General features: G+C 32.0%; 1 protein-coding gene across 12 annotated transcripts in view; it reads right to left on the minus strand.

The window, feature by feature from the left end:
* Positions 1 to 25,193, minus strand: part of PIAS1 (protein inhibitor of activated STAT 1) — a 193,548-nt gene that overhangs the window by 29,456 nt on the left and 138,899 nt on the right. For all 12 annotated transcript variants that reach the window (XM_074294717.1, XM_074294711.1, XM_074294718.1 and 9 more), the window contains 5 exons: positions 18,730 to 18,814; positions 18,436 to 18,483; positions 15,401 to 15,491; positions 14,558 to 14,692; positions 5,922 to 6,027 (listed from right to left, as the gene is read on the minus strand). In XM_074294717.1, coding sequence (XP_074150818.1) covers positions 5,922 to 6,027; positions 14,558 to 14,692; positions 15,401 to 15,491; positions 18,436 to 18,483; positions 18,730 to 18,814 — 465 coding nt within the window. The remainder of the gene's footprint in view (positions 1 to 5,921; positions 6,028 to 14,557; positions 14,693 to 15,400; positions 15,492 to 18,435; positions 18,484 to 18,729; positions 18,815 to 25,193) is intronic.

The following is a 25,193-nucleotide window of genomic DNA, read 5'->3' on the forward strand; positions in this document are numbered from 1 at the left end:
AAGCTGTTCTGGAAAGGACTTGACATTATCCCCAGCATTTCCAGTTTGGAAGAGCTAGTCCAAAAGCTATTTAATAGTCCAAACCATCAAAACTAAACACTAATTCTTTCTAAAATATATTGTGCAAATGAACTGATGGCTGTAGAGTAAGAGAACCTGAATTTAAATTCTGCCCATTATTCTGGGATTTGGGACAACCCCCAGATCATTCTGAGCCTTTTTCATTAGTAAAATGAGGGGACTGGAGATTAGATTGCCATTCATGTTCCATCTAGCTCTAAATCAGTTATGCTTTGATGCTATTCACATGAGGAATATTTTCAAAATTAGGCTTTTTCTTCTAGAATGGGCCCTCACTGTTGCAAAGTAATCCTTCCTAATTGATTCCCTGTCACATTTCCCTTTAGCATCTGCTGCAAACCTGCTTTTTTCTTTCTTCAGGTCATATAATACCTTACTCACATTCTAAAGAGTACTTATATGCCATTTTGCAAAAAGTTACAAATTCCTTCTCTCCATTTTACTCTTCAAAATCTCTGAGTACCACTTTCAATCACTTCCCAATTCTCCTTCCCTCTGCTCCTGTTTCAGAAGAGGCTCTAGGTATGCCCTCTATCTATCTCCTGCCTTCTGTAGCAGCTTGCCTCTTCAACCTGCCATCCCTTCTTACTTTCCTTTCTTTTCTTTTTTTTTTAATTTTAGCTTTTTATTTACCAGATATATACATGGGTAATTTTACAACACTGACAATTGCCAAACCTTTCGTTCCAATTTTTCCCCTCCTTCCCCCGCCCCCAAGATGGCAGGTTAACCAATACATGTTCAATATGTTAAAGTATAATATATGTATACATGACCAAACAGTTGTTTTTCTGTCAAAAAAGAATTGTACTTTGAAATAGTGTACAATTAGCCTGTGAAAGAAATAAAAAATGAAAGTGGACAAAAATAGAGGGATTGGGAATTCCATGTAGTGGTTCACACTCATCTCCCAGAGTTTTTTTGCTGGGTGTAGCTGGCTCAATTCATTACTGCTCTATTGGAACTGATTTGGTTCATGTCATTGTTGAAAATGGCCACATCCATCAGAATTGATCATCATATACTATTGTTATACTAAGCATCAGTTCATGTAAATCTCTCCAGGCCTTTGTGAAATCATCCTGTTGGTCATTTCTTACAGAACAATAATATTCCATAACATTCATATACCATAATTTATTCAGCCATTCTCCAATTGATGGGCATCCATGTAGTTTCCAGTTTCTGGCCACTACAAAGAGGGCTGCCACAAACATTCTTACACATACAGGTCCCTTTCCCTTCTTTAAGATCTCTTTGGGATATAAGCCCAGTAGTAACACTTCTGGGTCAAAGGGTATGCACAGTTTGATAACTTTTTGAGCATAGTTCCAAATTGCTCTCCAGAATGGCTGGATGTATTCACAATTCCACCAACAATGTATCAGTGTCCCTGTTTTCCCACAACCCCTCCAACATTCTGCATGATCTTTCCCTGTCATTCTAGCCAATCTGACAGGTGTGTAATGGTATCTCAGAGTTGTCTCATTCCTTCTTACTTTCAAATCTCTCATTATCTACTAGCTCTTTTTTGTTGTTTATAAATATGCCCAGATCTCACCCATCCTTAAATTTTTTCCCCTCAAATCTCTTATGTCCTCATGTCCTATCTCTCTCTCCTACTTTCTTAGCTAAATCCCTAGAAAAAGCTATATAACTCCCTGCTTCCCACTCCTCAACCCATTGTCATCTCACACCATTATACTACTGAATCTACTTAGTAACCACAAGGTTACTAACATATCTCTTAATTGTTAATCCAATGATCTTTTCTTAGTTCCTGACCTTTCTCTTTCATCTCATAAGTATTTGACACTGTTGATCATCACCCCCTTCCACAGGAAACTCTTTCTATCCTGCTTTAACCTGCTTGACTACTCCTTGCCAGTCTCCTTTGTTGAATTGCCTGTCATGTCCCACCCCAAAGTGTAGGTGGTTCTCCAGGCTTCTTGTACTAGCCCGTCTTCTCTCTTCTAGCAATGTTCTCAAGAATTCCTATGTGTTCGATGATTACCTACACAGAAAGCTCCCAGATCTATATATTTAATCTTCATCTTTCTGAATTCCAGTCTCACAACTGCTGATTGGATATCTCTATTTGACTGTTCCATAGGAATCTAAAACAAAACTTATCCCCTTCCATCCCTGTACATCATCTTAAATTACCTTTGTCAAGTTACTCAGGGCTCAATTTTAGTCATTATTCAGTTCTTGCGTCAACTCTCCACCCCCAAATCTTTTTGATTCCATCTTCACAATATCTCTAACCACCCTATTTCCTCCACTCATGTGTTCATCACTCTAATATAGGCTCTCATCAATTCTCCTGGGCTATTGTAATAGGTTTCTAACTAATTTCCTTGTCTCAAGTCTCTAACATATCCTTCACATAGCTGGCAAAATAATCTTAAAGCATAGGTGTGACAACATCATTCTCTTGCTTATGGAACTTTGGTAGCTCCGTAATGCTTCCAAGAGATAAGTTCTTACCTAGGATCCATGAATTTGTTTGTTATAAAATATTTTGATAACTATTTCAATACAGTTAGTTGTTCTTGTAATCTAATATGTTTTATTTTATGCATATAAAAACATTATTCTGGGAAGGTCTATAAGGCTTCAGAATCAAAAAAATCAAAAAAGATTAAGAACTCATATTTTGTAAGACAAAATATGAACCTGTTTAATATTTAAAGCTCTTAATAATCTATGTCCATTCTATTATTTTCTCTCATGCATTCCACATTCCAGACAAAAAGACTTACTAAGTATATGCCATCACTCAGCTCTGCCTTCGCATAGAATGTCCCCTGAGATAATATTTATAAAAGAACTTAGTACAGTGCCTGGCACAGAGAAAGCCCTATCTAAATGCGTATCTCCTTTCCAATGTTTAGAATGTTCTCCTCATTCATCTCAACTTCTTGAGTTTCTAGTTGTCTTCAAGGCTCAACTCAAGTACCACCTGCTACAATACAATCCTGATACCCTCAGTTGTTGGTGTTTTTCCCATAATCTCTGAGAGTTTTTTGAATTATATTTTGTACTTACTTATCTCTGTAAGCACATTGTAAGTACATGCAATGTCATTCTCCAATTCTACCCAATAGAATGTAGACTCTTTAAGGGTAAGGTCTATCTCTATCTTAGTTTTGCTTCTGTATTCTTAGTACCTGGCTTAGAGTTTTGTACATAATAGCAGGCAATTAATAAATGCTTGCTGAGTGAAAGTATAAAGAACTGTTTCACAAAAGCAATTTTATAATTTTTAGTACTCATTTTACTATTTCAATTCACTTCAAAAAAAGTGCTATCTGTGTTGATTTCAAATGGCTCAATCAGAGTCAACCCTAGACAAAGTTGTATGACAAACAAGCTTTGTCTTTGGTGACCCTCCTCCACACCTTCTACCATGGACCCTAGATTCTTTTCTGGATCTGACACATTCTTTATCCCTCTATCTTGGTCCAGATGTCTTAACATGTTTCTGACTTGCTACCTGTCAATTAGCTTCTGGTAAGTTGTTAACTAAAAAATTAAGGTGTTAGCTAAGAACAAGTTCAAGTGGGCAAATCAGATAGACTTAGCAAAATTCCATATGTACTTACATCTTAAAAGGATGATTCCTGAAAAAGAATACTCCCTCAATGCAATGATATCTGGATGAAATTCTGAGATCATATTTAAAGATGTGTTCTGTAAAGTGGTAGAGAAAAAGCCCACCCTGTTGCCTTCATTCTTTCTCCTAAATGATCTTATATTATATTAACTTATATTAACACTGTCTCCCACAACGTTAGTTTTTTGCCAGTAGATATCAAAGTGAGTTCTTGACAGGGTAACCTGTGAGTGATGACTATTTATATCTCTGTCTCCAAAAGTCTACCACCTTTCTCCAAACAATGATATTCACATACAATGCCTTGTAAAGTTTACTATGTGTTCTCTCCCATCATTGTCTTACTCTTCCCCTACCCTCCTCTTTAAAACAGTGAGAGTCTAGTAATCTATGCATTTTATCACTGACTACTGCTTGGTACTCTCTTTGAACACTGCAGCTAAGTGACCTAACAGCTCAATTTATGGGTATTACTACCACCACCTCAAACATATTAAGTTAAAACAAGAAACTGCCTTGTAGGTTCTTTTCAATAATTTCTTCATACATACAAGCACTTAATTATTCCTGATATATTTATAGTGCAATTCAACAAACCTTTATTAAGCACTTTCTATGTATAGAATGTCAATCTATGGATATAAAGGTGAAACAGATTTTGTGTTTGCTTTACTGGTTCAGAATAAAGCATATCTACAACCATAACCTATATACATACACACACACTTATTTAAGAATATGTTAAGTACATAGTGAAGATAAAAGAGTAAACTATAGAAGATCTGGGTAGGGAAGAACCACTCCTACTTGGGGAAAGTATGTTAAAGAAAATAGGAAAGGTTTAATGGAATCATCTAAAGTTGACCCCTAAGAAAGAAAAAATTATCAATGGGAAAATAAAATGGGGGAAAATCTATTTTAGGAAGAGAGATATGAGGGAAGGAATTAGTCTATACAAATGTATGCAATCAACTGTATTATTTTATGTATTTAAAATATTATTCTAAGTAAGGGTCTTTAAGTTTCATCAAACTGCCAAAGGGAACTGTGACACAAAAAATCTTAAGAACCTGTTTTACATGGTCTTTTCTAAAGACAATTTAGATCTAAGTATTACACTTCTTAGCTAGTCTGATCCATTAACTCTGTTTTGTTCTTTAAACTTTTAAAGAAATGTTTCTCATTATCAGAATTTTTCAACATCATGTTTATACAATTATTTTAATTATTTCAATGAAATCACAAGTCTTGTACAATAAGGACATGTTTAACCTTGGTTGCTAAAACATATTCTCTTTTACTACTTGCATGCCTGCTTTCATATACCCCTAACTACATGTTTTCCTACAGAACATCCCATCAATTCAAAAGAATCTCAAGCTTCCTTTTTTCTTCCTACTACTTATTTATTTTGGAATATAAAGTATGATTTTATTGGTACAGGGAACTACCAGTGAGAAACTTGTACCAATGCAGATTGGTCCTTCACAGCTTATAGCTGAAAAAGATAACTGTCTAGAGCAGCAAGATATTAACTGACTGGCTTGGGGATCACAAAGACACATTAACCTTCCTGCCTCAGAGGCTAACACATTCTCCATTGTGCCATGTCTCCCTTTCCTAATATTCTTAAAACACTTATTTTATGTACATTTTGGCAATGACTTTTTTTTTTTTTTTTTTACTGTTCACAGACAAACTATGTAATATAATGTTCATTTTAAGTTAAGCAAACAATTGAAACAAGAAAAATTCTTGGGTACATTGTTTTTACTCAAATGGACCAAATGGTTTTAGATACTCAAAGGAGAAATGCTCTACTGAAGATCTATATGAAGAGATTCTTCTTAGGAGATAACCTATCTAAAACTAAGGTTCCTCAAAACTATGCTATCATAATACAAGTTCTGGAAGACCCTATACCAAAGCTGAAAGATTTCAAGTATAGACATGGTAATATACTGCTTAATATACTAGTTATTGTCAAGGAGGTTTCTCACCAGAAGGCTGGCCATAGTAAGTTATACAACCATCTGCTATGGAGGGACTGCAATATGTATCAAATGAGCATTCACACTGTTAAAATAAAAAATCTTTTGAGAATTGAAGGATAACAATTTAATAATGTCAAATGTAAATTCCTTTAGTTAAAAGTATAATACCACTCTAACACTCATGTTTAAAATATTCAGCTTGATGAAAGAAACTACATAATACATACTTAAAGCTCTAGAATGATCCGGGTTCCTTATTCCCTTTGCTCGTAATCTCTGAAGGAGAACGGTAGAGGACAACTGTTTTACAAGATATACTGCCATAGAATAGTTCTGAAAAACACAAAATATGCAGTAATCAGAGAAATTAGATTTAAAAATAAAGGATTCCAAAGAGAAGTTTTCCACAAATACATATTTATAAATATAAATTATTAGTCAAATTCTCTTCCTGACATTTGTATATGTTAACTTTAAAAATTAAAGCTAATTAGTTGAAAGCATCTCTATGAAATGGTTCCCTGTTAACTTCAAATGAATCAGGTCAGTATGAGAAGTGAACTTCAATATACAATTTTTTTTAAGCTAACAATATAGCTGAAAAAGATATTATAAAATTAGAGAAATTAGTTTTCCTTTTCTCACACTCAATCAGTTATCTACAAATGAAAAATTCTTCAAATAAAGGAAAATTTAAGAAGGGATATGAAGTAGCAGAAGATACTTACTTTGGGAGATGATTGTGGGAATATCCAATACTAGTACAAGGAATGCAGAGATGGATATAGGAAAAAGGAAAAGAAAATAGTATAGTAACAAACTTAGTCAGCCTGAAAAAAGTATGGTTGGTTAAATGTAAGAAAAGAAGGCTAGGGTACTGTGTGCTAGTAAATAAAGTTTTCTGAAGAGGGAGAAACAGAACTTTCAATGTAGATGAAACTACATGCTAAAGAAACACTGAAGAGGAGTTCATATTTTGAGGAATAAAAAGAAATTATTTTGACTTGAATTCTTTGTGTTCTGGGGGCAGCTAGGTGGCGCAGTGGATAGAGCACCAGCCCTGAATTCAGGAGGACCCGAGTTCAAATCTGGTCTCAGACACTTAACACTTCTTAGCTGTGTGACCCTGGGCAAGTCACTTAACCCCAGCCTCAAAAAATAAATAAATAAATTCCTTGAGAATTCTTTGTGTTCTTCACAAAAGTAAACATCAAGAAAGGGAAGAAAACAGGTTTCAAAGTATTTCTAATATGAATATAGCTGCACTTCAAAAATTTCCTTTAAAATAGAATCAATATTATGGTAATAATGATTCATTAAATAATGTCAAGCATGTCAACAGGTGAAGATACAATGAGATTAAGAGACTTGTTCAAGGTTACACAACTCTTTAACAATAAATCTAAAAGTAGAAGCCATCTTAAGATCTTCCTTGAAAAATACATGCACAAATTTGCAATGATCTTTCTGTTAACTTGTTGGTTATAAATTTAGCTCTGGAAGGACCCCAATGATCTAATCCAATCCCATCATTTTAGACATGAGGAAAATTAAGTTCTGACAACTTAAATGAAAGGAAAAATGTCACTTGGGCAGCAAGTGGAAGAACTTGCATTCGAACACAAGGAACACAAGCACTCTATAACTCAAAATATAATGCTCTTCCTATTACAAAAAGCTGCCTTTCAAAAGTTAAAAAATGTAGATATTCTTTTGGAGGGTTAATTTTTTAAGTTAAAAAACAGTAAATCCATATTTACATGAAAAAAATAACTATGTGTGTGTGATATACACATTAAGTCCAAACACTGAAGTATACTGACTTCAGTGACTAGATTTTAATGAATCAGAAAGTTTCCTTAAAATTTCGTCCAGTTTGGGCATGTGAAAACACACACGCATACACACATAATCTAATATATAATTACAAAAACATCTTTTGGCATTCATCTTAACTATGGTTTTTAATGGTTCATTTACAACAAAAAATAAAGAATCATTAATTAACACTATAAAATTATTTATTGATAGTTTGAACTACAGTTAGGAACTTGTTCAAGACAAACTTTACATAAACCTTTAAAAGAAGATGAAACAGAAATCACAATTACACATTCAGTAAAAAGGTATGCTTTATCTACTTGTGATATGAACCTGAAATAAAATTAGAAACACATGCTAGTTATTAATAAAATGTCATTTGTATATATAACATGAACCTAAATTTTATTTCTCATTAATTGAGCTTAGTTCACCTACTCACAAAATAATGGAAAAATATGACTATCTCTTATGAGGAAAAGCCATATTATTTATCCTTGATTCCCTATTAAAATATGCTCAATAGTAATGACTTAATATAGTATTTAGAATACACATATATTTATATTGATTTTTGGAACAGGATTTTTATGTTCAGATAGTCTGTTCTTCGTTATTAGAACTTTAAAAATATCTCTAAAATGACCAAAACTGGCTGTAAAAATTAAAAAATGCAGCCATTCTTTCACACTGTTAGATGTCATCAAATACATTAATGTTTTGATTGTTTCTGAATTATATATATATAAAGTAGACAGAAGGTTCCCTGGATTGATGAGAAAAGTGATAATAGTTGGAAATGCATGTGGTGATCTAAAATAAAAATTAACAACAAAAAATCTCTCTAAAGAATCAAATGTATTACCCTATGAACAAAGGATATATATTTTGATGCCAACTAATCATTAATGAAGATACTCTTACTCCATATAAAGTACCTTCCAAGAAATATTCTTTGATTTCAAAGCTATAAGATTCTTTCAAGATGAGGTAAATTTTATTTTATTTATTTATTTATTTATTTTATTGAATGAGCCTCTTGCCTTCACTTAAGCAACGAAAAAGAAGTGCTGTTAGAGCAGGAAAAACCCAACTTTTCATCACAGTTCTAATACTTCTTAACTATGTCATCTTGCATAACAAATCATTCACCTTCTCAGTATTTCAGGAGTCTTAAATCTAAAATGGCTATAATACAGAATTTCCTTCTTTATTGGGTGTGAAACAAACTTAAAATGCCATTAATATTAATTATTATTATTTTATTCTCCTTTTCACATATGAAAATGTAGATTCACATTTTGGTGAGATTAAGAAAAAAATCCAATTAAATAAATATTTGTTAAAGTTGGAACTGAGGTGACTATAGGTAAATGTCTGCTGAATTGAACTGACTGGATAAAGAAAAAGGAAGAGTCTAAGAAAATGCTAAGCTTTAGAACTGTGGTGTCTGGGAGAAGAGATGGTAGTACAGTTTGGAATTATAGACTAAAAGTGACTAAATCTTCATGCCCTTTGACATAGCTATTCCAAGACTAGTTTTATATCCTGGGAAGATTTTGATAGCAACAAAATAAACTCACATATATAAAAGTATTCTCAGTAGCAGTATTTATAATAGCAAGAAACAAAACAAAACAAAAAAACTGGAAATAAGTTATATGTATTTAATGACAACAGATTATTGTATGTGAATGCAATGGAATGTTGTTGTGTATCATGAAAGACAATGTGAAGAATTCAGATTGTCATGCAAAACAAAGTAAGCAGAACCAAAAAAACACAGATATATGAGTATCAAAAAAAAGAAAAAAAATCAAATTGCAACACATCTCAAGTCATATATGACAGCCAATGTTGGTACTAAGTTATTAAACTTAGGGCACGTATTTTTCTCTTCTGCAAAGCAAACTATCAAAGTGGAAAGTCACATCTATTACCAATTTCAATCACTCTTTGGATACTTTTGTCCAACTAGTACTGGAAAAATATATTTTGGAGGGAGGAAGATTTTTATGTGTTTTATGAAAACAAAATGTAAATCCATTAAAAAAATCATTTTATCATTCTAAACCTTAATTTTCTCATTTGTAAAATGAAAGTATTGGCTTTTATTGCTTAGTTCCTTCTAACTCAGTCCTATCACTAATGATCAAATGTACAAATTCCAAAATAATACAACAGACAAATTAGAGTGCAAATTACTTAAAATGTCTTAGTTCCACTAAAGAATTCACCATTAAAGTTCCTCTTAGTACAGTTAAAGCATGATTTCATTTATAAGAAATTTGATTTATAACTCAGGCTTATACCTGATATTTAAAGCAAGTACACACTGTTGCTAAGATTATAAAGGAAAAAAGGAACAAGTTATTTAATATACAAGATGACAATATGTTTTATAATACACTTTGGTGTTATGTGTTTCAACAGTGACTAGGACCTCTTTGTAAAACAATTTATGACTTTTTAAGTAATTACTTTAATACCGACATCTCTTGTGCTTTCATAAGTCTAAAGCCACAAAAATAAAAATCACAATCAAAGGAGGCTGAATCTGCATTTGCTATCGCTCAGGCCTAAAATGCCTTACTTTCACTTCATAAACACTTTTTCTTCAAGAACAAACTCAAATACCACCTTCTAAATGAAGTTTGGTAGCCTATGCTTTGATTCTTTTTATGCCTTTTTCTGTATATATTTATTTTTTCTAATATATTTTTATTGATATTTGGTTTTTTACATAACCAGGATATTCTCCCTATAGTATCTTTGTTCTCCTCAATCCAGCGAATCATCCTATAAAACAATGTTTTAAAGAAAAAAAAAATTAGAAAAACTGCATTAAAAAAAAAAAAAAAAGTCTGAAAATAAGTGTAATGTGCCATACTTGTAGGCCTCCTATTTCTATGAAAAAATCGGAGAAGGAGGGTGTCTTCTGATATTTTTTCTGTGGCACCATGCTTGTTTTTTATAATTCTGTGAATATAATTTTCTTGAATAATTTCTACCAATCAAACATTTTAAAAGCCCTGATTATGGATCAGGCACTGCGCTAAGCACTGGGGATACAAAACAAAAACAAAAACAAAAACAAAAACAAAAACAAAAACAAAAAAACAAAAGAGGAAACTTCTATCCTCAAAGAATTTAGAATCTAGTGGTGGAGGCAACATGCTAACAACTATGTACACTTTAATTATAAAGGATAAATAGAAATTAATTAAATGAGGGAAAGCAATAGAATTAGAAGGGATTGGGGAAAGCTTTCTGTAGGAAGTAGGACTTTAGTTGGGAGCTTTAGGAATTCAAAAAGGGTCAGCAGTTTGAATGGAGGAGGAAGAGATTCAAGTATGAAATCAAAATATGTAAATAAACAGGAATCAGTTCATGTAAACATTCCCATGTTTCTTAACATTTATTTATTTATTTATTTTTGCAGTACAGTATAATAGTTCATTACATTCATATAAATCAATTTTTTAAAAAGCCATTCCTTAATTGATGGGCATCCATTTACTTTCTAATTCTTTGCTTTTGTAAAACATCTTGGCTATTTGGTGTTTTTGACAACTTTCTTTATCAATAGCTTTCTTGAGGAATAAATCTAGTAGTAGAATCTCTGGGTTATAAAGAATACATATTTTAGTCATTTTATTTGCATAATTCAAAACTGCTTTTCAAAATTATTATATGAATTAATAATTCCAACAACAATGTTCTATTGTGCCTCTCCTTCCATAATTTTGTGAACATTAACTATTTCTGTTTTTCATTATCTTTGCCAATTTAAAAACTGAGAAGTGAAAGCTCAAGGTTGTTTTGATTTGCATTTTTCATGTTATTAGTAATTTGGAGCATTTTTCATACTGTTATTAATATTTTGTATTTCTTCTGAGAACTGTTTCTATTTATTATCTATTTATCCCAGACCCTTATCAGAGAAATTTGATACAAAGTTCCTCCTCCCCCATTTTCCCTTCTTATGCTAAGGACATTATTTTGTTTGTACAAAAACTTTCTGGTTTCATATAATCAAAGTTGACTATTTTATGTTTTGTCTCTACCTTGTTTAGTTAAAAATTTACCTCCTTAAACTTATATAAGCTGATACAAAGTGAAAAGAGCAAAACCAGAAGAACATTGTACACAATAATAGCAATAGTGTAACAATAATCATCTCTGAAAGACTTCGTTCCTCTGATCAATACAATGATGCACAATTTGAAAGAATTCATGATGAAATATCTTATCCAACTCCAGAGAGAACTGATGAATTTTGATGGCAAATCGAAACACATATTTTACTCTATTTTTCTTGCTTTCTAAAAAACTTGACCTATGTGAAAATGTTTTGCATAACTTTATATGTATAATGGGTATATTTCTCACATTCTTAGTGGCTAAGTGAGGAAATTTGGAATTGGAAAAAAAATTACTTTCACACAATTGTAAAAGTGATATGTTTCTTTTTAAATTTTTTTTTTTTTATGGTATGATATTTACCATTAAAGTCACACATTCATTTAGAATGTACTATGGCATATAATATAAAGTGTGAGTTTAAGTCTAATTTCTGCCAGACTGCTTTCCAATTTGTGTGTATGTATATGTGTTTTAATGAAATAAAGTGCTCCTAAGTTCTGTGTATTTTCTGATTTATTGAAAATTGAGCTATTGAATCTCACTATTTCGAATTCTCCTTCCTTGATAATCAATACAATATGGATTTGATGACTGGTGCTTTATAATGCAGTATGAAAACTAGAAGTGCTATTTCCCTTTTGTCACTACTTCTTTTTATCGTTTCTCTAAATATTCCAAGACTTTTATTTATCCAAATGAATTTTCTGTATTATTTTGTTGAGCTCTGTAAAGGATTTCTTTGATAATTTTTTGGTATAGTTTTAAAATGATAAATTTAAACTTTTTAAAATTATAGTAGTATAAATAAGACTGAATATTCTTCTAGGTATTTAAATTATTTTTTATTTCTTTAAGTGGTACTTTTCAATTTGATTTATAAAATTATTTCATGTGCTTTGACAAACAGATCCACAGAATTTAAAAAAGTTTTGGGAATAGTATGTTTTAATATAGTATATAATAGTATATTATTGCTTCTTTTTATTATTAGGGATTGTTATTATAGAAATGCTGGTGATTTTTGTGAATTTATTTTATAACTTGCAACTTCGCTGAAATTATTTTCTCAATTTAGTATCTTTGCTCTGACTTTCATGTCCTTAGCAAATAGGGATAACTCTCTTTACCTACCTTTTTGCCTTTAATTTCTTTATTATTGCTAACATTTCCAGAACTATATCAAATAATTGTGTAAAGAATAGTCATCCTTGCTTTATTTTTTGTCTTTAATGGGAAAGCTTCTGGTATATCACTATTGCATGATATTTGCTTTTGATTTTGGATTGATGCTGTGTAGTATACTTGTTGCCTCCCCAGACAGATACTTCTCCGTATTTATATTCCAGTGCCCAGCACAGAGTAAGTGCTTAACAAATTTTTGTTGAATAACCCGAGGCAAGGTAGTAATTAATCAACAAACAAGCTTTTATTAAGCTTCAACTATGAAATCAGGCATGGTGCTAGGGATATAAAAGATAAAAATCAAACAATTCCTGTATTGAAGGAGGTTTCATTCTATTAAAAATTATACATATAGAAAATTTATGCAAATAAATATAAAGCAATTTCAAGGGCAAGCTGTTTCAGTAGCTGAAGTGAATGGGGAAAAGCCTCAAGTAAGAGGTAGGATTTATGCCAAACTGAAGAAAATGAGGGATTTTATGAGGCATGGGAAATAGAACATTTTGTGGGAAGAAGAGCAAGAAGGCCAGTTTGCTAGACTATGGAAATATATACAGAAGACTCATGTATAATAAGCCTAACAAAATTAGCAGGTATGATTTGAATTGTGAAAAGTTTTCAATGTCTTCAAAATAGTTTATATTTGAACCCAGAGGAAAGACAGAGAGAGGCAATGATATGGTCAAATCTATCCTTTAGGAAAATGATTTTGTCAGCTATGTATGGAATAGAGAAGAAAAAGACTTATGGCAGAATGTCCACTGCAAGAGGGCAACAGGTGACGAGAGTTTGAATTAGGGTAGTGGACATATGTAGTGATGAAAGATAAACTGGTGGGCAAGGCATCAAGACTTGGGAACTACATGGATATTAGCAGTGAGTAAAGCAGGATCAAGAGTCAAGGATGATGATGAAGACCTTTGAAAAAGAGGTGAGATTTGGGGATGGCAGAGGTGAATAGTTTTATTCTGGACATGTTAAATTTGAGGCATCTACTGGAAATCTAAGTTGAAATAGGCAGCTAGTATTAAGGGATGGGAACTCAAATATGAGACTAAGGCTAAATATATATAATTGGGAATCATTGGCACATAGATAATAATTGCACCTACTGGAGCTAATGAGGTCTCCAAGTTTGAGAATTTAGAGAAAAGATTATTCAGACAGAGCTTTCAGGGATATGTACTTTTAGAGGGGTAGAAAAAAGATGATCCAGAAAAGGAGACAGAGAAGTGGTCATAAAAGACAAGGAAGACCAAAGATATACAGCATCATGAAATCCCAGACAGGAGAAAGTATCAAAGAGGAAAAAGTGATTAACAGTATCATATGATTCAGAGAAGTCAAGATGGATAATGATTTGATAAAAGACCATAGGATCCAGCAATTAAGAGATTGTTAGCAACTTTGGCTCTGATGTTTGCTATCTACATGAGCTTGGGAAAGTCACTTAACCTTCTGAATCTCAGTTTTCTCTTAAAACAAACAAACAAACAAAACAAAACAAAACAAAACAAAACAAAACAAAACAAAACAAAAAACCAAAAACCAAAAAACAGGCATAATAATGCTTATACTGGCACTTGTACTATCTACTACTTCTGACAATTATTAGAAAAGTGTTCCTATTGGTTAGAGATGAACTCAGCTATAACATTTAGTCTTTTTTTTTTTTTAATCATATACAAATTTGATAAAACTAAAAATTACTTACTCTTCCAATTTCTGCAGTCCAGGAAACAACAATGGTGTTTGGTACAGTTGTGGACAATCGGACAAGTGAGGTGATATTAATTGGTCGACTGGGTCGCTTTGGTTCCACACCATTTTTGGTAGGTGGAAGATAGCCCTAAGAATGAAATTTTAAAATTTCTGTTCATTTTTTCTCACTCTTTCAAATGTTATTATCTTAATAAAAATTTTGTATATTGAGTGCTACTATATATACTTTTTCATTAAAGCTAAGAGAAGCAAGAACTAGATTTAAGAATTTTTAGCATGGTTGAATTTGAAGCCCCAATTAAATCAATTTTTATCACATCTTAGTTATGCAGGTTTTTTGCTTTTTTTTGTTTTGTTTTAAAAACTGCAGGCTTGCAGCCTGCAAGAAAATATTACTGACTACATTTTAAAGAAATCAGTAAGAGTTAAAGAATAAGAAACAATATACCATAATTTCAGAAGAACTGAAATAATTTTAAAAATTACACAAAACTATTTTCTTTCCTTTAATCTCATTCTCCCATAAATACATTAATGTGTATCCACACAATCATAAAAAGAAGTCTTTGGATACAACTTCCTTACCTGGAATCTAGTGTTGTCTTATTCAACCTAACTTGAAATTCTTGATCTTGGCCCTTGTCTCTTTAATGTTTTCCTTCAGTCCCTGCCTTAAAACAGCTTATGTTAAAGGTGTTATCTATATGTAGTCTATACAAAGGTTTCAATTACTGACTCAGTTAAAAATTTTCACAATTAGAGCATACGATTAACAGCATAATGGTCATACTTTGACAGGTAAGCTGACAACATACTTTAAGAATTCTGGACTTACTGGAAGGCTACAAGGTTTTCCATTAACTTTCACACAAAGATTGGGTGGGAAATGATCTTCTTGTGGACAACTGGTTTCTGACAAACAAAACCTAAAAAAATAAGAAAAGATTTAATCATCTTTCAAAATGGTAACTTTATTAGTATTAATGTATAGATAATTTTTACAATATGATAACCCAGTCTAATTCGGGTAAGAATGTTAAGGATTTATTATTATAGTTTTCCAACATCTTTCACTGATGGAAAAAAGGCTTTTAAAATATTTCTATAGCCATTAGCTTCAATGATACCACTAAGAATCTATATATAGTTATAGTCACAATAATTCTCATCATCCTATATTATTAATTTCTTCAGGGAAATACTTTATACTTAGTGTGTGGCCTGTCTATAAAGTATTTATACAAGCTGTAGGTCTAATTACCATTTTCAACAATTAAATTCTTTATGTGATGGTCATACGCTCAGCTGCCTCTTGGGAATCGATTACAGCAGTGTTTTTCCCACCACCAAAATTCGGCTTTATTAGTCTTAGAAGGCAGAAGTATAATATTCCTGAGTTTCTAAGCCAATAAAGGAATTGGGAGGAAAAAATGAGGAACCTGGGAGAATAGTTTTCACAGTGATTCTCAAAGAAATCTCAGTGATTTAAAAAACTGGCAGTGTGAAGCTATTTTATGACAAAGTATAATTAAATAGCTATGTAACAATATTACCGAAATGCATTTATATTTAAATTGAAACAAAACATTTCAGAAAGCCATGAATACCCTTTACTTCTAAATTGTGCACATAATCCTCTTGGGAAAAAATGAAATATAGCTACATAATGGATAAACTCTAATTCTAACTGTTATGTAAATTTAAAAAATGAATTATGAGATTTACCTTTTCAATCTATTATAAGTTACCACCTCTCTAACTAGGATACAAACTTGCCTGTAATTTCATCATTACAGAATACTCATAGCCATTATGGAACTAGTTTGTTTTTTTTTTTAAAGATTTCTTTCTTTCCTTTTATTTTTTTCCCTTGTCCTGTGATATTTAATATTGAGTCCATTTAATCATTTTCATCACAAATATCTTCCCCTCCATATCAAGTTTTCTAAAAGCAAACTAAGAAACATCAAAAAAGTCAATGAATATATTATTTTCTCTATTTATTTATATATTATTACATCAAATCTCGATACCACAGAAACTACTCAACTTAGGCTCAACTAGCTAATCACTTAACAAATGTAAAATATGGAAAACAAAGTCCTTGGGGGATGCAAGTATAGTAATTTCACTGCCAAGACAAATGACTTGAGTCTTCCCTAAGGAGACAACTCAAACCTTATTAAATTAGGCCAAAATCAAAAATCAAAACCATATCAAAACCCAGGAAAGAATAAAGAAATGAAATAAGCAGAAGAATGTCTAAAAGCATTAAGAGTTTAGAGAAAAATGGTAATAGATGAAAAGAGATGAAATTTAACTGGGGAAAAAAAGGCTTAATTTGACTTACAACAATAAAAAATAATTCTAAAGATTAATGGGTTTATTAAAAGTCAAATGATTAGTTACTTGTATAAAATTATATTTTCTGGATAAAGTGCTGCATATAAGCCTTGTTTAAAAACAAATCAACAACAAAACCCACCTTTATTCTTGAATTGTTTATATCTGAACTGGTCAAACCTAGAAAAAACATTAAAGATTTTTCCTGCACCTAATATCTGGCACGATTCTAGGAACATTTAATACATTAACATAATTTGCTAAGAACAGAATCAGAATATACCAGTTCCTGTTCTCTAACTGAATAAAGATTATTAACCTAGAAAATAAAGATAACTATCTCTAAGTATGGTGAGGGTTGAGTAGTAGTCCTTTCATTTCCTATTCACTACTCATATTTTATTTATTTCTTGCCTCCAAAACTGCTCTAGGATCACGGTACCTTTCCAGTTTGGGATGTTCTTTATATCTTTCTCTGCCTCCCCAAATCCTACTTATTTCCTTCAAGGTGAAGTTCAGGTTCTACCTTCTTCATAAGAATTTTCCCAACTACTTTTAGCTTCCTAGTGATCTCAAAAATAGTATTGCATTTATAATATCTACAATATTAAACAGTGGGTCACAAGAGCTGTTTCCTAATCTCTATGTTCCATATCATTTTGTCTCCCTAATTAGAATGAGGAATAAGCTTCTCAAGGGCAAAGAGATGTTATTCTTTTCTTTCTCGTTCTAGAGAACCCAGCAAAACACCATAAATATGATACTGACTTTATTATAAACAGTTACCGATTGACTGAAAGTGTGTGGCATTGGTTGCTTTATATGAACAAGAATATTTATACCAAGAAGAAAATCTGGATATCACAACACAAACAAAATAGCATGGCTAAAGAAGGTGGAAAACTAGTAGTTATAGCATCCATTTTGGAAAATAGCCTATTAAATTTAGCAAAAATTAAAAAAAAAATCAATGTTCACATGGAATCTTTTAATTTTACTGTGTTTAGTTGGTTGATTATGTATTTTAAGGTAGACCAAACTCAAGTAATGATTTGATAACTATGTGAGAATTAAGAGGCCACTTAAATAACTAGTATTATTCCTTTAGCTACGTGAACAGTGTTTTCTTCTATCCTGTACATAAGCCTTCTATATTTTAAAAGAAATAATCATTGTAATATTTAAAAACTATAAACAGTAGTTTTTCCAATACTTAGGGTAGATCCTAGAGAACCAAATTGAGAAATTTGGTTTAGGATAGATCTTGTTATAATGAATTCTGTTTTGGCTATAAATGAGCATAACTGATATATAAGACATAAGAATGGAAAAGATTTCTCCCCATTTATACACGGTTACAAAGAAACTATAAAGCATAGGGGAAACCAGGAATATACTACTTTCAAGCCTAGTAGACAAATAAATATCCCTTAAAACCTTCATTATACTTTTTTTTTTTTTTTTTTTTTTACTTTGTGTATTCTCTTTTAAAGTACCAAAGTATTTTATTCTCAATTAAGATTGTACCTTAGCTGGACCTGTACTGTGAAGTCACATTTAGTCCCAGAAATATCCCTAGAAAATAGAGAACAGAAATAGAAATATTATAGTATATGCATGTGAAAGTGAAAATTAAAAAAAACAAAAACAAAAACAGGTATTTTCAGTAAAAGTTTGCTAAAGAAACATAATAAGAAAAGTGATTGCTTTTACAGTCTCTGCAGCATGAATAGGGTTAAATGTATTTGAAATTCATCCAATATACAGTATGCAATAATCACATCTTATTATGTTCAAATACCATATAGAAGTTCAACTTACATGGAACTACTGATTTGTTGCACTTGTTGTGGAGTCAATGCAAATGCAAAACAGGTTTCTCGAAAACGCTGACTGTTGTCTGATGCTAAAGAAAGAAAGAATTATAGTTTTAATTACCTTCAAAGTAAGTCAACAAAATAAGATATTAGAAAAAAATAACACTATGAACTCTTCATAGATTAAAATGTTTTCAGAGTTGTAAACAAAACACTTAAAACAAAAATAATTCCTTAACTGTTTAATAGGACAAAAATAATGAAAAAATATTTTAACTTTGAAAAAAATCATAATCCCAACAAAATACTGAAATTAAAATTCAGATCATTATAAGGCGATAAAATACTATTTACAGGTAAGCAGTTCCAATCCAAGCTAGGTCTATAAAAATAAAAAAAGATTCTCTCTTAAAGCTATTTAGTAACTGGTCATTTATGTATTCCTTTATAGCAATATAAAAAAGATCATGGAACACTTTAGACTAGCAAGATCACTTGTTAAAACTGTAGATAAAAAAGAGAAAACATCTAATAAACAAAAGCTAAATCAGAAATCTTTTCCTCAACCTCACTTTTTCTTTCCTTCAATATAAGCAGAAAAAGGAGTGGTGATGGTGTCTTTTATTAAGCAACTTCCTATTCTATTCACTTGGTAAACATTTATCAAGCATTTAGTATCTACAAAGAATTGCGTTAAGTCCTTTATTATAATTTTTTTTAATTAAAAAAAGTTCTTGCTGTCAAAATGTTTATTGATTTAATAAAGGGGAATAAGGCTGGTATACAAATTACTATTAGATAAAATATAACATAAAATGCTATAATATGAAGAAGTTAGCACTTTCACTTAGCAATGGTGAATATAAGAAAGATTTCATGAAGATAGCATGTGATCTAGGTAAAAGGAAGATTTCAACACATAGAAATAAGGTTAAATTAAATGAGTGTACAGAGTTGAATTTTAAAGGATGATACCAGTAGCAGGCATGAAGCAAAATAGTGGAGTGAAGCTAGAATGATAGATTACAGTCATACTATGAAAGGCTTTAATGGCAGCTGAAGGAATTTATATTATATTCTGTAATCGCAATACAATTCTGCATATTGTATTGGCTCAATAGGAGCTTATAACAACCCCCCCCCCCCCACCCCGCCTTTCTCCAGGCTGGGGTTAAGTGCCTTGCCCAGGGTCACACAGCTAGGAAGTGTTAAGTGTCTGAGACCACATTTGAACTTGGGTCCTCCTGAATTCAAGGCTAGTGCTCTATCCACTGCGCCACCTAGCTGCCCCCCAATAAAAAATTTTTAACTGGGGAGGTGATATGGCAAAATTTATGCAGGAAGATTATTTTGGCAACTAGATAAAGGATATATTTAGGGGAAGGAAAGCAGGGAAATTACTAGCTTCACTAATTCCCATTTACATTTTCTAGAAAGGGGGAAAATGTCTCTCTGACATAGGAAAAACTATTTTAATAGACTAGTGATATCTTGATGATTTTACAAAGAAAAAAATTTCTCCATATGCACTTCAAATGTTTGATTCTGGTCATAATCAATATTTCTGTAACAATCAGCATCACCATATACATTTACAAAAAAATGTATATAAATGTGTCACTATAATAAAGTACAAAAGACCGCCCAGTTCAGACTTTTATAATTTCAGTGCAGAAATATATTTCAGTAGGACAAAAAACTATATTTGCCATAGAATTTTGTTTGTGACTTAGATAGGATTTAGGAAAATAATTGGATATGTGGATCAGAGTTTATTATTAAAGAAATAACTTTCACAACAACTTTCAAAAGATATTCTACTTAACTGAAATGCACTTAAATGCTTGGTTTTAAAGATAAAAACAGAAACAGCCTATTAACAAAGCAGATCTCTTAAATTAGGCAAATAAAATGCCAATAAAAACTAACCTAGATTCTCAAAGGGACTTCTTATTTATATTGTGTAAAGACTTCAATCTAGCAAGCGAAGCTTATTTTATTTAGATCTTTAGCTCTTACTTGACCAATACTAAAATATCAGAAGTACAAAAAATTCATAGCACTTTTAAGACAAAATTTCAGAGTCCTTTCAGTAAACACTACTAATGTAAGGTTGGGAAGTGTGTACATTTTATTTTCTCCCATGTTGCCCAACCAACGTGTGCACTAGATTCCATAAGTAGCATTAAAGTATGTGTTTGAAGAATGAATGCATTTTGACATATAAAACATTTTATATACTAAGTGCTTTGGGATAGGAGGCAAAGTGCAGGTTCAATGAAATAATGGTACTATTTTGGTACCCAAAAAAGGTGATTTCTCTTAGTTTCAAACACACCATCTTCTCTATATTGATTTAATATTTCTAGTAACCATTCCTTTTCTTTCTTTCTTTTACTTGCTACTTTTACTCTCCTTGACCTTTCCTACTCAGACACTCCTCTTTCCCAAGCAATTTTACTTATTCTCAGTTTCAATGACCATCTCTTAAGCCAGATGACTTTTATCTCCAACACCAGACTTTTTTGTGTGTTCCAGATCTATTTCTCCAACAGCCCACACATCTTAAACTCAGTATCAAAAGTGAACTTACTCTTTCCCCCCTAAACCTGCTCCTACATTCTGACCTCATTTTGTCAATGGGTGGTAATACTATTTATCTAGTCCTGCAAGGTCAAAATCCTGGGATCATCTTAGACTCTTGGGTCTGTACTTCTCATATCCAGTTACTTAACATATATTTGATTGTTGCAACATATTGAATACCAGTCCTGGATTCTTAATAGTTTTACTAATAAAACTCCAGTAGGGAAATAAAGCAACAGATACAGGAAAGACTGCCTTCTAAAGAGATTTGATCTATCCTTCACATTGTTGTTAGACTAATTGTATTGATACAGAGAATTGGACAAGTTCGTCACAATTTTAATTAGAACAACTCTTCCCATGCAAGAAGTCTTGGGAATATTAAATATTATTCAAGAATATCAGAAATTTTCTATTGTCTCCTAAGTTGCACTGCCAGATATCTTAAGTCCAGTACCAATTTGGCACCATCCTATTTTCCCCCCCAGTTTATCTCTTCCTATTCTCTTTCATGAATCTTATGTTCCAAGCTAACTCATGTTTTCCTGATTTTTGTTATAAATCACATGATTTCAGGGAAACAATTTATTATTGTACCACTAGCTGTTTTACAAGATGCAGATGAATGAAACAAATAAAAATCCCCAAACTCTGAAAGTGCCCCACATCTTAAAATAGGAACTACTAAAAATAGTAACTTTACCACAAAAACGTTTATAAATCTCTTTTCAGGGTCCTTGTGCCTACTGACAGGGCCCTGGACCCAATTTGTTCTATAACTGCATATACCTTGCTAAGAAATCACATAGCTCAGACTTTGTTTTTTTACTTATTATAAAACTACTTACAACACAAAATCAAATGGACTTGAAACCTTCATTGAGTGAAATCTACTCCTATCTAAACTCCTAGATTTTTTGAGTTCAAATGTAGAACTTACAGAAAACATCCTTTATTAAATTCCATTTTATTAGGATTTGAAATGCCAATTTTGAGACTTTTTTTTGTTTTTGTTTTTTTGAGATTCAGATTGACATCTATTGTGCCCAGCACTTGCTCCCGGCACTTGGTCATCTGTAAATATGACAGGCAAGATTCTTATGCTTCCATTCAAATTACTAATAAAACTGTTGAAAAGCAGGAGGTAATGGATACATTTCTACAAGACTTAAATGGCGACCTCTCTCCAAGCTGACATTGACCCATTAGTTACTATTCTTTGGATTCAAACTGATCCTTCAACCAGTCCAAAATGCACCTAATTATGTTATAATTTAACTTATATTTCTCTTTGGTTCACAAGGATGGCATTAAAGACTTAAGTTTTTTCCTAATGCCCCTGTCATATTACTATGTGAACAATGTAGAAATTAGTCTGGCATGACCTATACTTGACCAAGAAAAACTGGTTCTTTGTAATCACTACTTCCCTTTAAAATGTGCACAAAGTATCATTTTAAAAATAATGTTCTAGATTTTTTCCAGGAAAAGAAGTCAAACTCCCTAGCCTGCAGATACCATTTTCTTTTACAAAAATCAAGATGTTTGCCCTTCTCTCTTCCCATATCATCTTTCCTATTCAGTGCAATCTTTTAAAGATCACTGGAAGTAGCTTACTTAGTACTCCACATATGCTTATTTAAAACAATAAGTTGTTTAGTTGTTTTTTAGTCTTGTCTCACTCTTTGTGACCCCATTTGGAGTTTTCCTGGCAAAGATACTGACGGGAGTGATTTGACATTTCTTTCTCTAGTTCATTTTATGGATGAGGAAACTGAGGCAAACATGGTTAAGTGACTTGTCCAGGGTCACACAGTTAGTGTCTGAGACCAGATTTAAACTCAGGAAGAAAAATCCTTCTGCCTCCAGGCCCAGTATTTTTATCTACTGTGCTACCTAGCTACCTGTTTAAATTTAGATATAAGTTTTTGAAATTTAAGTTATTTTATCTCATCAACCTAGGGTTATTGTTCCACTTATTTATAGCATAACTATAAAGTGATCACAATAAAATTTTCATTTTTTTAAGATTATGATGAAAGTGGTGCATCTTTGAAATCTTGTGTTGTTTTCTTTATTTATCCTACATGTTGGGAAGATGTGAATTTCTTCTCTAGGAGAGAAGTTGTTTTTTGTTTTTTTTTAATTAATAGTTTTTATTTACCAGATATTTGCATGGGTAATTTTACAACATTGACAATTGCCAAACCATTTGTTCCAATTTTTCCTCTCCTTCCCCCCCACCCCAACCAATGGCAGGTTGACCAATACATGTTAAATATGTTAGAGTATAAATTAAATACAATATATGTATACATGACCAAACAGTTGTTTTGCTGAACAAAAAGAATCGGACTTTGAAATAGTGTACATTTAGCCTGTGAAGGAAATCCAAAACGCAGGCGGACAAAATTAGAGGGATTGGAAATTCTATGTAGTGGTTCATAGTGCTCATTTCACTTAGCATCAGTTCATGTAAGTCTCTCCAGGCCTTTGTGAAATCATCCTGTTGGCCATTTTTTACAGAACAATAATATTCCATAATATTCATATACTTCAATTTATTCAGCCAATCTCCAATTGATAGGCATCCACATAGTTTTTAGTTTCTGGCCACCACAAAGAGGGCTGCCACAAACATCCTGCACATACAGGTCCCTTTCCCTTCTTTAAGATCTCTTTGGGATATAAGCCCAGTAGCAACGCTGCTGGATCAAAGGGTATGCACAGTTTGATAACTTTTTGAGCATAGTTCCAAATTGCTCTCCAGAATGGCTGGATGTATTTGCAGTTCCACCAACAATGTATCAGTGTCCCTGTTTTCCCACATCCCCTCCAACATTCTGCATGATCTTTCCCTGTCATTCTAGCCAATCTGAGAGGTATATAGTGGTATCTCAGAGTGGTCTTAATTTGCATTTCTCTGACTAATAATGACTTGGAACATCTTTTCATATGGCTAGAAATAGTTTCAATTTCTTTGTCTGAGAATTGTCTGTTCATATACTTTGACCATTTATCAATTGGAGATTGGCTTGATTTCTTATATATTAGAGTCAATTCTCTATATATTTTGGAAATGAGGCCTTTATCTGAACCTTTGACTGTAAATTTTTTTCCCCAGTTTATTGTTTCCCTTCTAATCTTATCTGCATTGATTTTGTTTGTACAAAAACTTTTCAATTTGATATAATCAAAGCATTCTATTTTGTGATCAATAATGATCTCTAGTTCTTCTTTGGTCATGAATTCATTCCTCTTCCACAGGTCTGAGAGGTAAACTATTCCTGTGTTCCTCTAATTTATTTATGATCTCATTCTTTATTCCTAGGTCATGAACCCATTTTGACCTGACCTTGATGTACGGTGTTAAGTGTGGATCAATGTCTAGGAGAGAAGTTTAAAATGGGCTGTCAATTCAATTATTAAGTTCTCTATGTTGATTACTAAAGTCAATACAAAGTTTAAATAAAACAAGTTTGTGTCACATTCTTTTTTCATTCAAGATAAAAGTCTACTTGGGGGAGATGGGAGATATACATAAAATACTTTTATAACACAGGTCCAAAACAAAAACTCTTTGTAAAATTGGATAGGGAGTATAGTTTGGAAATATATTATTGATGAGATAGAATCAGAGAAAGATTACTATAAAAAATTTAAAAGGGTGAATGGAAATTTAAAAGACTGAATTAGGGAAAAGAGAACATTATAAGAACATGAAACAATGTGTGATCAAAGGGACAGATGTGAAAAAGCACAGTTTAGCTAGAGTGTAAGATATGTGGTATAAAATGATAAGTCTTGTAATGTGGGCATCTAGTCATGGAGGGTCTTGAATATCAGGTAAAGGTAACAGAAAAGAAAAACTCAAAGATGACA

This window comes from Sminthopsis crassicaudata, chromosome 2, assembly GCF_048593235.1.
Source record: "Sminthopsis crassicaudata isolate SCR6 chromosome 2, ASM4859323v1, whole genome shotgun sequence".
Classification (NCBI taxonomy): Eukaryota; Metazoa; Chordata; class Mammalia; order Dasyuromorphia; family Dasyuridae; genus Sminthopsis; species Sminthopsis crassicaudata.